General features: G+C 48.0%; 1 protein-coding gene across 3 annotated transcripts in view; it reads right to left on the reverse strand.

Annotated features, from left to right (window-relative positions):
• Positions 1–15,000, reverse strand: part of LOC139532353 (fibronectin type III domain-containing protein 3B-like) — a 121,427-nt gene that overhangs the window by 20,621 nt on the left and 85,806 nt on the right. For all 3 annotated transcript variants that reach the window (XM_071329820.1, XM_071329821.1, XM_071329819.1), the window contains 6 exons: positions 9,959–10,012; positions 9,037–9,161; positions 7,347–7,521; positions 7,170–7,256; positions 5,009–5,144; positions 4,200–4,271 (listed from right to left, as the gene is read on the reverse strand). In XM_071329820.1, the coding sequence (XP_071185921.1) occupies positions 4,200–4,271; positions 5,009–5,144; positions 7,170–7,256; positions 7,347–7,521; positions 9,037–9,161; positions 9,959–10,012 (649 nt within the window). The remainder of the gene's footprint in view (positions 1–4,199; positions 4,272–5,008; positions 5,145–7,169; positions 7,257–7,346; positions 7,522–9,036; positions 9,162–9,958; positions 10,013–15,000) is intronic.

Genomic DNA, 15,000 nt, shown 5'->3' on the forward strand with positions numbered 1-15,000 from the left:
GTAGGTAGAGAGAAGGAGAAGGAGGGTAGGTAGAGAGAAGGAAAGGGAAGGTAGAGAGACGGAGTGGGTAGGTGGAGAGAAGGAGTGGGTAGGTAGAGAGAAGGAGTGGGAGGGTAGGTAGAGAGAAGGAGTGGGTAGGTAGAGAGAAGGAGTGGGTAGGTAGAGAGAAGGAGAGGGAGGGTAGGTAGAGAGAAGGAGAGGGTAGGTAGAGAGACGTAGGGAGAGGGTAGGTAGAGAGAAGGAGAGGGTAGGTAGAGAGAAGGAGAGGGAGGGTAGGTAGAGAGAAGGAGTGGGTAGGTAGAGAGAAGGAGTGGGTAGGTAGAGAGAAGGAGAGGGAGGGTAGGTAGAGAGAAGGAGAGGGTATGTAGAGAGAAGGAGAGGGAGAGTAGGTAGAGAGGAGTGGGTAGGTAGAGAGAAGGAGTGGGAGGGTAGGTAGAGAGAAGGAGTGGGTAGGTAGAGAGAAGGAGTGGGTAGGTAGAGAGGAGAAGGAGGGTAGGTAGAAAGAAGGAGAGGGTAGGCAGAGAGACGTAGGGAGAGGGTAGGTAGAGAGAAGGAGAGGGTAGGTAGAGAGAAGGAGAGGGAGGGTAGGTAGAGAGAAGGAGTGGGTAGGTAGAGAGAAGGAGTGGGTAGGTAGAGAGAAGGAGAGGGAGGGTAGGTAGAGAGAAGGAGAGGGTAGGTAGAGAGAAGGAGAGGGAGAGTAGGTAGAGAGAAGGAGAGGGAGGGTAGGTAGAGAGAAGGAGAGGGAGGGTAGGTAGAGAGAAGGAGAGGGAGGGTAGGTAGAGAGAAGGAGTGGGTAGGTAGAGAGAAGGAGTGGGTAGGTAGAGAGAAGGAGAGGGAGGGTAGGTAGAGAGAAGGAGAGGGAGGGTAGGTAGAGAGAAGGAGAGGGTAGGTAGAGAGAAGGAGAGGGTAGGTAGAGAGAAGGAGAGGGAGGGTAGGTAGAGAGAAGGAGAGGGTAGGTAGAGAGACGTAGGGAGAGGGTAGGTAGAGAGAAGGAGAGGGTAGGTAGAGAGAAGGAGAGGTTAGGTAGAGAGAAGGAGAGGGTGGGTAGAGAGAAGGAGAGGGAGGGTAGGTAGAGAGAAGGAGAGGGTGGGTAGAGAGAAGGAGAGGGTAGGTAGAGAGAAGGAGAGGGTGGATAGAGAGAAGGAGAGGGTAGGTAGAGAGAAGGAGAGGGTAGGTAGAGAGAAGGAGAGGGTAGGTAGAGAGAAGGAGAGGGTGGGTAGAGAGAAGGAGAGGGTAGGTAGAGAGAAGGAGAGGGTAGGTAGAGAGAAGGAGAGGGTGGGTAGAGAGAAGGAGTGGGTAGGTAGAGAGAAGGAGTGGGTGGGTGCAGAGAAGGAGTGGGTGGGTGGGTAGAGAGAAGGAGTGGGTGGGTGGGTAGAGAGAAGGAGTGGGTGGGTGGGTAGAGAGAAGGAGAGGGTGGGTGGGTAGAGAGAAGGAGTGGGTGGGTGCAGAGAAGGAGTGGGTGGGTGGGTAGAGAGAAGGAGTGGGTGGGTGGGTAGAGAGAAGGAGTGGGTGGGTGGGTAGAGAGAAGGAGAGGGTGGGTGGGTAGAGAGAAGGAGTGGGTGGGTGCAGAGAAGGAGTGGGTGGGTGCACAGAAGGAGAGGGTAGGTAGAGAGAAGGAGGGAGAGGGTAGGTAGAGAGACGGAGGGAGAGGGTAGGTAGAGAGACGGAGGGAGAGGGTAGGTAGAGAGACGGAGGGAGAGGGTAGGTAGAGAGACGGAGGGAGAGGGTAGGTAGAGAGACGGAGGGAGAGGGTAGGTAGAGAGACAGAGGGAGAGGGTAGGTAGAGAGACGGAGGGAGAGGGTAGGTAGAGAGAAGGAGGGAGAGGGTAGGTAGAGACGGAGGGAGAGGGTAGGTAGAGAGACGGAGGGAGAGGGTAGGTAGAGAGACGGAGGGAGAGGGTAGGTAGAGAGACGGAGGGAGAGGGTAGGTAGAGAGACGGAGGGAGAGGGTAGGTAGAGAGACGGAGGGAGAGGGTAGGTAGAGAGAAGGAGGGAGAGAGTAGGTAGAGAGACGGAGGGAGAGGGTAGGTAGAGAGACGGAGGGAGAGGGTAGGTAGAGAGACGGAGGGAGAGGGTAGGTAGAGAGACGGAGGGAGAGGGTAGGTAGAGAGAAGGAGATGGTGGGTAGAGAGACGGAGGGAGAGGGTAGGTAGAGAGAAGGAGGGAGAGGGTAGGTAGAGAGACGGAGGGAGGGGGTAGGTAGAGAGACGGAGGGAGAGGGTAGGTAGAGAGACGGAGGGAGAGGGTAGGTAGAGAGAAGGAGATGGTGGGTAGAGAGAAGGAGAGGGTAGGTAGAGAGACGGAGGGAGAGGGTAGGTAGAGAGACGGAGGGAGAGGGTAGGTAGAGAGACGGAGGGAGAGGGTAGGTAGAGAGACGGAGGGAGAGGGTGGGTAGAGAGAAGGAGAAGGAGGGTAGAGAGAAGGAGATGGTAGGTAGAGAGAAGGAGAGGGTAGGTAGAGAGACGGAGGGAGAGGGTAGGTAGAGAGAAGGAGATGGTGGGTAGAGAGAAGGAGAGGGTAGGTAGAGAGACGGAGGGAGAGGGTAGGTAGAGAGACGGAGGGAGAGGGTAGGTAGAGAGAAGGAGTGGGTGGGTGGTTAGAGAGAAGGAGAGGGTGGGTAGAGAGAAGGAGGGAGAGGGTAGGTAGAGAGACGGAGGGAGAGGGTAGGTAGAGAGAAGGAGAGGGTGGGTAGAGAGAAGGAGAGGGTAGGTAGAGAGAAGGAGTGGGTGGGTAGAGAGAAGGAGAGGGAGGGTAGAGAGAAGGAGATGGTAGGTAGAGAGACGGAGGGAGAGGGTAGGTAGAGAGAAGGAGAGGGAGGGTAGAGAGAAGGAGGGAGAGGGTAGGTAGAGAGAAGGAGGGAGAGGGTAGGTAGAGAGACGGAGGGAGAGGGTAGGTAGAGAGAAGGAGAGGGTAGGTAGAGAGAAGGAGAGGGTAGGTAGAGAGAAGTAGGGAGATGGGGAGAAAACGTGGAAGAAAGTAGGAGCTTTCAGAATTGGTTGGGTTGATAAACTACGACCAAACTGAATATGACAAATGACAGGCTAATCAGTGTGTCCTGAAGAGATGACCCACTCCTGTTCATTATTATGTAGTTCACAGGAGTTATGGACTTAGTAAAAAGCACTCAACCTGACAGGGAAGGACAAGAAAAAGAGAGAAAAGGAAAGGAGGAATATTACGGAAAACGTCAAAGCACTGATACACCTATTGCTAGTAAATTACTGGTGTTAATATAGCAGAAAATTGCTGGTGTTTCTATAGTTCGTGTTTATATACCAGTAAATTGCTGGTGTTTATATAGCAGTACATTGCTGGTGTTTATATAGCAGTACATTGCTGGTGTTTATATAGCAGTACATTACTGGTGTTTATATAGCAGTACATTTCTGGTGTTTATATAGCAGTACATTGCTGGTGTTTATATAGCAGTACATTGCTGGTGTTTATATAGCAGTACATTGCTGGTGTTTATATAGCAGTACATTGCTGGTGTTTATATAGCAGTACATTGCTGGTGTTTATATAGCAGTACATTACTGGTGTTTATATAGCAGTACATTGCTGGTGTTTATATACCAGTAAATTGCTCGTGTTTATATAGCAGTACATTGCTGGTGTTTATATAGCAGTACATTGCTGGTGTTTATATAGCAGTACATTGCTGGTGTTTATATAGCAGTACATTTCTGGTGTTTATATAGCAGTACATTGCTGGTGTTTTATAGCAGTACATTTCTGGTGTTTATATACCAGTACATTGCTGGTGTTTATATACCCATAAATAGCTGGTGTTTATATAGCAGTACATTGCTGGTGTTTATATAGCAGTAAATTACTGGTGTTTATATAGCAGTACATTGCTGGTGTTTATATAGCAGTACATTGCTGGTGTTTATATAGCAGTACATTGCTAACGTTTATATAGCAGTAAAGTGCTGGTGTTTATAAAGTTGGTGTTTATACAGCAGTAAACTGCTGGTGTTTATATAGCGGTAAATTACTGGTGTTTGTATACCAGTAAATTACTGGTGTTTGTATTTTAGTAAAATGCTGGTGTTTATATACCAGTACATTACTGGTGTTTATATTGCAGTACATTGCTGGTGTTTATATAGCAGTACATTGCAGGTGTTTCTGCAGAAGTAAGACTAATGGTGGTTGACTTGAAAACTAAAACAGAGAAGGACAGAGTGTTGTACCGTCAGAGCTGCCTTCTGAGATCTCCAGGAGATACGTCAGAACTTCTGAACCTCCATTGTCCTGGGGAGGATCTGGAGGAAGAACAGGAGAGGGAGGGAGGGAGGGAGACAGAGAGAGACAGAAAGAAAGAGAGAGACAGAGAGAGAGAGAAAGAGAGAGAGAGTGACAGAGACAGAGAGAGAGAGAGAGAGAAAAAGACAGAAAGAGAGAGAAAAAGACAGAAAGACAGAGAGAGAGAGACAGAAAGAGAGAGAGACAGAGACAGAGCGACAGAGAGAGAGAAAAAGACAGAAAGAGAGAGAGAGAGAGAGAGAAAAAGACAGAAAGAGAGAAAGAGAGAGAGAGAAAAAGACAGAAAGAGAGAAAGAGAGAGAGACAGAGACAGAGCGACAGAGACAGAGAAAAAGACAGAAAGAGAGAGAGAGAGAGAGAGAAAAAGACAGAAAGAGAGAAAGAGAGAGAAAAAGACAGAAAGAGAGAGAAAGAGAGAAAGATAAAGAAAGGGAGAGAGAGAGAAAGGGAGAGAGAGAGAAAGAGAGAGAGAGAAAAAGACAGAAAGAGAGAAAGAGAGAGAGAAAAAGACAGAAAGAGAGAAAGAGAGAAAGATAAAGAAAGGGAGAGAGAGAGAAAGGGAGAGAGAGAGAAAGAGAGAGAATAATAAAGAAAGGGAGAGCGAGAGAGAGAAAGAGAGAAAGAAAGAAATCAAGACAAAACAGTATTTACTTTATGTTTGTTCATTATGTTTTACAACTCCATTGATACAGCGGAATCACACTGAAGACATGCACACGTGTGTTTGTGGGTTTACCCCAGGTGATGGTGAAGCCATATGATGTAGTGGTAGTGACTCGGGGGGGGGAAAGGGGTCCAGGTTTGTCAGGACAGGTAGTACACACCAACACTTCACTGGGTTTACTGCCACCCTCCACGTTAGACGCTATCAGCTGCAGAGAGAGAGAGAGAGAGACAGAGAGAGAGAGGCGAGGGAGAGAGCGGGAGGAGAGAGAGACAGAGAGAGAGAGAACAAGAGGTAGAGAGAGCGAGAGAGAGAGAGAGAGAGAGAGAGACAGAGAGAGAGAGAGAGGGGAGAGGGAGAGAGAGTGGGAGGAGAGAGATGGAGAGAGAAAGACAGAAAGAGAACAAGAGGTAGAGAGAAAGGGGCGTATACTTTAATTTTTTATGTATTGATTGTACATTTGAAATAGATGGCATATTATCCAATAAACTACTATAAATGATCACCTCTTTATAAAATACATAGTTCTAAAGAAAGTTTCCAAATAAATCACACTGCTGACTATAATGACTTGTATTGTATTGTATATGTTTTGCACAGGTCTGTGCTAGTGGCTATTGGCATTGCCTGTGCTCTTTAGTGTGATGTAAATGTCTGCCTTGCTGTGCAGCCTGGGTGACTTTACGTGCAACCTGCCATTCAGAGAACACACAACAACAACAACAAAACACATTGTACAAAAATAACACCCAAGCCTCTCTATTCACCTCTCTCTCCCTCAAAACTTGCCTCCCTCTCTCTCCCTCCACCACTCTCCCTTGCCCCCTCCCTCTCTCTCTCTCTCTCACTCTCCCTCCCTCCCTTCCACCCTCTCTCCCTCCCTACCTGCCTCTCTCTCTCCCTCCACCACTCTCCCTGTCTCCCTCCCTTGCCCCCTCCCTCTCTCTCTCTCCCTCCCTCCCTTCCACCCTCTCTCCCTCCTTACCTGCCTCCCTCTCCCTCCCTACCTGCCTTCCTCCCTCTCTCCCTCCCTTGCCCCCTCCCTCCCTCCCTCTCTCTCACTCTCCCTCCCTCCCTTCCACCCTCTCTACCTGCCTCCCTCTCTCCCTCTCCCTCCCTCCCTGCCTTCCTCCCTCTCTCCCTGCCTCCCTCTCTCCCTCTCCCTCCCTACCTGCCTTCCTCCCTCTCTCCCTCCCTTGCCCCCTCCCTCCCTCCCTCTCTCTCACTCTCCCTCCCTCCCTTCCACCCTCTCTACCTGCCTCCCTCTCTCCCTCTCCCTCCCTCCCCGCCTTCCTCCCTCTCTCTCCAATATATTCCCCCAACTAATGGACACTACAGAGAGAGAGAGAGAGAGAGAGAGAGAGAGAGAGAGAGAGAGAGAGAGAGAGAGGGGAATGAATGGAAGGAAAAGAGAGATGCTCTAGTCCACTCTCTAATCAATGAGTCACTACATCAACAGGATCTCCTACTGGGCACTGTAACAAAAACAATCGAAATCCTTCAAAATATATATAGATATATTAAAGAGTTTATTTCCAAAACGCTGTGTCCACTAATTTTACACATGTATGTTTTTTCATCAGAAATGATTGCTTATGGGTACCTTCATGTGTGTGTAAAATATTACTGTTCTCAGGTTTTTTATGAATAGATTTGAGATGTCTTTAAAAATGTTCTTCTTTGCAAAACACTATACATACAGTGTTTAGCTGGAATGGAATGTTAGTATCCTGTATATTTAACTGTAATATGTGGTTGTAGGCCTGAGGGCTCTTCACTGACGAGTCGCGGTTTTGTCTCATCAGGGGTGATGGTCGGATTCACGTTTATCGTGGAAGGAATGAGCGTTCCAGAGGCCTGTACTCTGGAGCGGGATCGATTTGGAGGTGGAGGGTCCGTCATGGTCTGGGGCGGTGTGTCACAGCATCATCGGACTGAGCTTGTTGTCATTGCAGGAAAACTCAACGCTGTGCGTTACAGGGAAGACATCCTCCTCCCTCATGTGGTACCCTTCCTGCAGGCTCATCCTGACATGACCCTCCAGCATGACAATGCCACCAGCCATACTGCTCATTCTGTGCGTGATTTCCTGTAGTGCGTGTGTGCTCCTGCACACGATGACACCAATCACCGTGTCTTTCTAGCAGTATACAAGCCTTTTCCGTTTCCACGGGAACACACAACCAGACACCATTTCGTCACCATAAAACCTCACAGACAGACACACTCTTACCCTGAATTTGTACTGTGTGCTCCTCTTCAGGCCTTGCACTGTGGAGGTTAGGTTGTCTCCAGTGTACTTTGGATGAAAGTCTGTTCCCTGGAAGGTCAAACGTTCTCAATTAACCTTTAAACTGACGTTTTGCTGTACATGTGTGTGTGCGTCATTATATCTGTGCGTGTGACTCACGGTATTGTCCTCCTGGATCTCGAGTGTGTATGTGATTAGCTCCTCGTTGGCGCTGCCCTCGGGACGGCCCCACTCCAGGGTGACCCAGGAGACACCCGCCCGCAGCAGTCGCGGTGCCATGGGGCAGGAGGGCAGCGTACCTGTAGTGTAGAATACAACCTCCCCACTGAAACCACTGTGGAGGGAGGGAGGGAGGGAGGGAGGGAGGGAGGGAGGGAGGGAGCAGAAGACATGAGTTTAGACACACACAAAGCACAGCTCATGTCTTTTATCTCTTCTGCATCATTCTTTCTCTCTTTCCATCTCCCTCCATCTCTCCCTCCATTAACTCCCTCCATCTCCCTCTTCTTTTCTGTCACTGAAACGACCGGCCGCACGCAGGGGAATCTGCCCCCACGGCAACTATGCGAAAACAAGAGGAGCGGGGAAACAAGAAAATAGAGAGACTCATTCAGAGAGATAAGACCAGACAACTAACCTCAACACAGATATACATCAACCAGACAACTAACCTCAACACAGATATACATCAACCAGATAACTAACCTCAACACAGATATACATCAACCAGATAACTAACCTCAACACAGATATACATCAACCAGACAACTAACCTCAACACAGATATACATCAACCAGATAACTAACCTCAACACAGATATACATCAACCAGACAACTAACCTCAACACAGATATACATCAACCAGACAACTAACCTCAACACAGATATACATCAACCAGACAACTAACCTCAACACAGATATATATCAACCAGACAACTAACCTCAACACAGATATACATCAACCAGACAACTAACCTCAACACAGATATACATCAACCAGACAACTAACCTCAACATAGATATACATCAACCAGACAACTAACCTCAACACAGATATACATCAACCAGACAACTAACCTCAACACAGATATACATCACCCAGACAACTAACCTCAACACAGATATACATCACCCAGACAACTAACCTCAACATAGATATACATCAACCAGACAACTAACCTCAACACAGATATACATCAACCAGACAACTAACCTCAACACAGATATACATCAACCAGACAACTAACCTCAACACAGATATACATCAACCAGACAACTAACCTCAACACAGATATACATCAACCAGACAACTAACCTCAACACAGATATACATCAACCAGATAACTAACCTCAACACAGATATACATCAACCAGACAACTAACCTCAACACAGATATACATCAACCAGACAACTAACCTCAACACAGATATACATCAACCAGACAACTAACCTCAACACAGATATACATCAACCAGACAACTAACCTCAACACAGATATACATCAACCAGACAACTAACCTCAACATAGATATACATCAACCAGACAACTAACCTCAACACAGATATACATCAACCAGACAACTAACCTCAACACAGATATACATCAACCAGACAACTAACCTCAACACAGATATACATCAACCAGACAACTGAGGATAGACACAGAGAGGGAAAGCGGAAGATGTCACCTACCTTCTGCAATGTAGTGTTATGCCATGCATATGTAGTGCTATAACGCCCATACCTGGTGCCTATGTAGTGTTACGGCATTTGTATATAGCATTATAACACATACCTGGTGCCTATGTAGTGTTATGTCATGTATATGCAGCATTATAACACCTACCTGGTGCCTATGTCGTTGTGAGCAGCCACTCTGAAGGTGTAGCCCACAGCAGGACACAGTCTGGTCAGCTTACAGTGTCTCTGGCTCCCAAAGTAACATTCTCTAAATACACTGTTCTTCTTTCCCTACGGAGGAGAGGGGGATGAGAGGGGAGGAGGAGGGAGAGAGATCAGACTAGACTGCAATAATAATAATAATAATAATGACAACAGTAATATCATTTATTTGTCCGGCGCTGATATCATGATGTAATAATACAAATCTAGAACAGAGACATAGACTGCCTTTCATAGTCATTTAGAGAGGAGAGGAGAGAGAGTACATTGTTACAACACTGTATATATATAATATAACATTTGTAATGTCTTTATTGTTTTGAAACTTCTGTATGTGTAATGTTTACTGTTAATTTGTATTGTTTATTTCACTTTAGTATAATATCTACCTCACTTGCTTTGGCAATGTTAACACATGTTTCCCATGCCAATAAAGCCCCTTGAATTGAATTGAATTGAATTGAGAGAGGAGAGAGGAAAGAGAGAGGAGAGAGAGAGAGAGGAGAGAGAGAGAGAGAGGAGAGAGGAGAGAGGAGAGAGAGAGAGGAGAGAGAGAGAGGAGAGAGAGAGAGAGAGAGGAGAGAGAGAGAGAGAGGAGAGAGATGAGAGAGAGTAGAGAGAGGAGAGAGACAGAGAGGAGAGAGAGGAGAGAGAGGAGAGAGAGAGAGGAGAGAGAGAGAGGAGAGAGAGAGAGAGAGAGGAGAGAGAGGAGAGGGAGAGAGAGAGAGAGAGAGCGAGAGAGGAGAGAGAGGAGAGAGATGAGAGAGGAGAGAGAGGAGAGAGGAGAGAGGAGAGAGGAGAGAGAGAGATTTTATGTACGTTTGAAATAGATGGCATATTATCCAATAGGAGTGTGTGTGTGGTACCTCGTCCCACTCCAGAAGGTAGTTTGTGATTTTGGATCCGTTGTCGATCGGAGGCTGGCGAGAGAAGAGAAGAATAAATAGGGCTGTCTGGAGTGTGTGTGTGTGTGTGTGTGTGTGTGTGTGTGTGTGTGTGTGTGTGTGTGTGTGTGTGTGTGTGTGTGTGTGTGTGCGCGTGATGAGGAGAGGATGATGAACTGGGGCTGTCACAGAGAGGAAATGGCCTGTGTGTTTTCATTAGTGTGACCTCATATCCTGTCTGAGTGAGTGATGTCACTCTCCACGCTGCCCTTAAGCCATGACAGCAACCAAGACAGAATATCACCAACAGATCTATCTATATAGAGGTGAGGATGAGAGTGCAATCTATCCTGACCAACCCGCTCTCAGAATGACATGGAGAAGGACTGGACAGCAATGTCATAAAACACCAGGAAAATAGAACCCCGATTCTCTCCCCTTGTCTCTGAAGTGTGCACTCATTCACTCCCCTTCTCTCTGAAGTGTGCACTCATTCACTCCCCTTCTCTCTGAAGTGTGCACTCATTCACTCCCCTTCTCTCTGAAGTGTGCACTCATTCACTCCCCTTCTCTCTGAAGTGTGCACTCATTCACTCCCCTTCTCTCTGAAGTGTGCACTCATTCACTCCACTTGTCTCTGAAGTGTGCACTCATTCACTCCCCTTCTCTCTGAAGTGTGCACTCATTCACTCCCCTTCTCTCTGAAGTGTGCACTCATTCACTCCCCTTCTCTCTGAAGTGTGCACTCATTCACTCCCCTTCTCTCTGAAGTGTGCACTCATTCACTCCCCTTCTCTCTGAAGTGTGCACTCATTCACTCCCCTTCTCTCTGAAGTGTGCACTCATTCACTCCCCTTCTCTCTGAAGTGTGCACTCATTCACTCCCCTTCTCCCTGAAGTGTGCACTCATTCACTCCACTTGTCTCTGAAGTGTGCACTCATTCACTCCACTTGTCTCTGAAGTGTGCACTCATTCACTCCCCTTGTCTCTGAAGTGTGCACTCATTCACTCCACTTGTCTCTGAAGTGTGCACTCATTCACTCCCCTTCTCTCTGAAGTGTGCACTCATTCACTCCCATTCTCTCTGAAGTGTGCACTCATTCACTCCCCTTGTCTCTGAAGTGTGCACTCATTCACCCCCCTTCTCTCTGAAGTGTGCACTCATTCACTCCACTTGTCTCTGAAGTGTGTACTCATTCACTCCACTTGTCTCTGAAGTGTGCACTCATTCACTCCCCTTCTCTCTGAAGTGTGCACTCATTCACTCCACTTGTCTCTGAAGTGTGCACTCCAAGTGGAGTGAACTCCCCTTCTCTCTGAAGTGTGCACTCATTCACTCCCATTCTCTCTGAAGTGTGCACTCATTCACTCCCCTTGTCTCTGAAGTGTGCACTCATTCACTCCCCTTCTCTCTGAAGTGTGCACTCATTCACTCCACTTGTCTCTGAAGTGTGCACTCATTCACTCCACTTGTCTCTGAAGTGTGCACTCATTCACTCCCCTTCTCTCTGAAGTGTGCACTCATTCACTCCCCTTCTCTCTGAAGTGTGCACTCATTCACTCCACTTGTCTCTGAAGTGTGCACTCATTCACTACCCTTCTCTCTGAAGTGTGCACTCATTCACTCCCCTTCTCTCTGAAGTGTGCACTCATTCACTCCCATTCTCCCTGAAATGTGCACTCATTCACTCCCCTTGTCTCTGAAGTGTGCACTCATTCACTCCCCTGTCTCTGAAGTGTGCACTCATTCACTCCCCTGTCTCTGAAGTGTGCATTCATTCACTCCCCTTCTCTCTGAAGTGTGCACTCATTCACTCCCCTTCACTCTGAAGTGTGCACTCATTCACTCCCCTTCTCTCTGAAGTGTGCACTCATTCACTCCACTTGTCTCTGAAGTGTGCACTCATTCAGTCCACTTGTCTCTGAAGTGTGCACTCATTCACTCCCCTTCTCTCTGAAGTGTGCACTCATTCACTCCCATTCTCTCTGAAGTGTGCACTCATTCACTCCCCTTGTCTCTGAAGTGTGCACTCATTCACTCCCCTTGTCTCTGAAGTGTGCACTCTTTCACTCCCCTTCTCTCTGAAGTGTGCACTCATTCACTCCACTTGTCTCTGAAGTGTGCACTCATTCACTCCACTTGTCTCTGAAGTGTGCACTCATTCACTCCCCTTCTCTCTGAAGTGTGCACTCATTCACTCCCCTTTTCTCTGAAGTGTGCACTCATTCACTCCACTTGTCTCTGAAGTGTGCACTCATTCACTCCACTTGTCTCTGAAGTGTGCACTCATTCACTCCCCTTCTCTCTGAAGTGTGCACTCATTCACTCCCATTCTCTCTGAAGTGTGCACTCATTCACTCCACTTGTCTCTGAAGTGTGCACTCATTCACTCCCCTTCTCTCTGAAGTGTGCACTCATTCACTCCCCTTCTCTCTGAAGTGTGCACTCATTCACTCCACTTGTCTCTGAAGTGTGCACTCATTCACTCCACTTGTCTCTGAAGTGTGCACTCATTCACTCCCCTTCTCTCTGAAGTGTGCACTCATTCACTCCCATTCTCTCTGAAGTGTGCACTCATTCACTCCCCTTGTCACTGAACTGTGCACTCATTCACCCCCCGTCTCTCTGAAGTGTGCACTCATTCACTCCCCTCGTCCCTGAAGTGTGCACTCATTCACTCCCCTTCTCTCTGAAGTGTGCACTCATTCACTCCCTTTCTCTCTGAAGTGTGCACTCATTCACTCCCCTTGTCTCTGAACTGTGCACTCATTCACCCCCCTTCTCTCTGAAGTGTGCACTCATTCACTCCCCTCGTCCCTGAAGTGTGCACTCATTCACTCCCCTTCTCTCTGAAGTGTGCACTCATTCACTCCACTTGTCTCTGAAGTGTGCACTCATTCACTCCACTTGTCTCTGAAGTGTGCACTCATTCACTCCCCTTCTCTCTGAAGTGTGCACTCATTCACTCCCATTCTCTCTGAAGTGTGCACTTATTCACTCCCCTTGTCTATGAAGTGTGCACTCATTCACACCCCTTCTCTCTGAAGTGTGCACTCATTCACTCCCCTTGTCTCTGAAGTGTGCACTCATTCACTCCCCTGTCTCTGAAGTGTGCACTCATTCACTCCCCTTCTCTCTGAAGTGTGCACTCATTCACTCCCATTCTCTCTGAAGTGTGCACTCATTCACTCCCCTTCTCTCTGAAGTGTGCACTCATTCACTCCCCTTCTCTCTGAAGTGTGCACTCATTCACTCCACTTGTCTCTGAAGTGTGCACTCATTCACTCCACTTGTCTCTGAAGTGTGCACTCATTCACTCCCCTTCTCTCTGAAGTGTGCACTCATTCACTCCCCTTCTCTCTGAAGTGTGCACTCATTCACTCCCCTTCTCTCTGAAGTGTGCACTCATTCACTCCCCTTCTCTCTGAAGTGTGCACTCATTCACTCCACTTGTCTCTGAAGTGTGCACTCATTCACTCCACTTGTCTCTGAAGTGTGCACTCATTCACTCCCCTTCTCTCTGAAGTGTGCACTCATTCACTCCCCTTCTCCCTGAAGTGTGCACTCATTCACTCCAATTGTCTCTGAAGTGTGCACTCATTCACTCCCCTTCTCTCTGAAGTGTGCACTCATTCACTCCCATTCTCTCTGAAGTGTGCACTCATTCACTCCCCTTGTCTCTGAAGTGTGCACTCATTCACTCCCCTTCTCTCTGAAGTGTGCACTCATTCACTCCCCTTCTCTCTGAAGTGTGCACTCATTCACTCCCCTGTCTCTGAAGTGTGCACTCATTCACTCCCCTGTCTCTGAAGTGTGCACTCATTCACTCCCCTTCTCTCTGAAGTGTGCACTCATTCACTCCCCTTCTCCCTGAAGTGTGCACTCATTCACTCCACTTGTCTCTGAAGTGTGCACTCATTCACTCCACTTGTCTCTGAAGTGTGCACTCATTCACTCCCCTTCTCTCTGAAGTGTGCACTCATTCACTCCCCTTCTCCCTGAAGTGTGCACTCATTCACTCCACTTGTCTCTGAAGTGTGCACTCATTCACTCCCCTTCTCTCTGAAGTGTGCACTCATTCACTCCCATTCTCTCTGAAGTGTGCACTCATTCACTCCCCTTGTCTCTGAAGTGTGCACTCATTCACCCCCCTTCTCTCTGAAGTGTGCACTCATTCACTCTACTTGTGTTCTGAAGTGTGCACTCATTCACTCCACTTGTCTCTGAAGTGTGCACTCGTTCACTCCCCTTCTCTCTGAAGTGTGCACCCATTCACTCCCCTTCTCTCTGAAGTGTGCACTCATTCACTCCCCTTCTCTCTGAAGTGTGCACTCATTCACTCCCCTTGTCTCTGAAGTGTGCACTCATTCACTCCCCTGTCTCTGAAGTGTGCACTCATTCACTCCCCTTCTCTCTGAAGTGTGCACTCATTCACTCCCCTTCTCTCTGAAGTGTGCACTCATTCACTCCCCTTCTCTCTGAAGTGTGCACTCATTCACTCCCCTTCTCCCTGAAGTGTGCACTCATTCACTCCACTTGTCTCTGAAGTGTGCACTCATTCACTCCCCTTCTCTCTGAAGTGTGCACTCATTCACTCCCATTCTCTCTGAAGTGTGCACTCATTCACTCCCCTTGTCTCTGAAGTGTGCACTCATTCACTCCCCTTCTCTCTGAAGTGTGCACTCATTCACTCCCCTTCTCTCTGAAGTGTGCACTCATTCACTCCCCTTGTCTCTGAAGTGTGCACTCATTCACTCCCCTTCTCTCTGAAGTGTGCACTCATTCACTCCCCTTCTCTCTGAAGTGTGCACTCATTCACTCCCCTGTCTCTGAAGTGTGCACTCATTCACTCCCCTGTCTCTGAAGTGTGCACTCATTCACTCCCCTTCTCTCTGAAGTGTGCACTCATTCACTCCCCTTCTCTCTGAAGTGTGCACTCATTCACTCCACTTGTCTCTGAAGTGTGCACTCATTCACTCCACTTGTCTCTGAAGTGTGCACTCATTCACTCCCCTTCTCTCT

This window comes from Salvelinus alpinus, chromosome 10, assembly GCF_045679555.1.
Source record: "Salvelinus alpinus chromosome 10, SLU_Salpinus.1, whole genome shotgun sequence".
In the NCBI taxonomy this organism is placed as follows: Eukaryota; Metazoa; Chordata; class Actinopteri; order Salmoniformes; family Salmonidae; genus Salvelinus; species Salvelinus alpinus.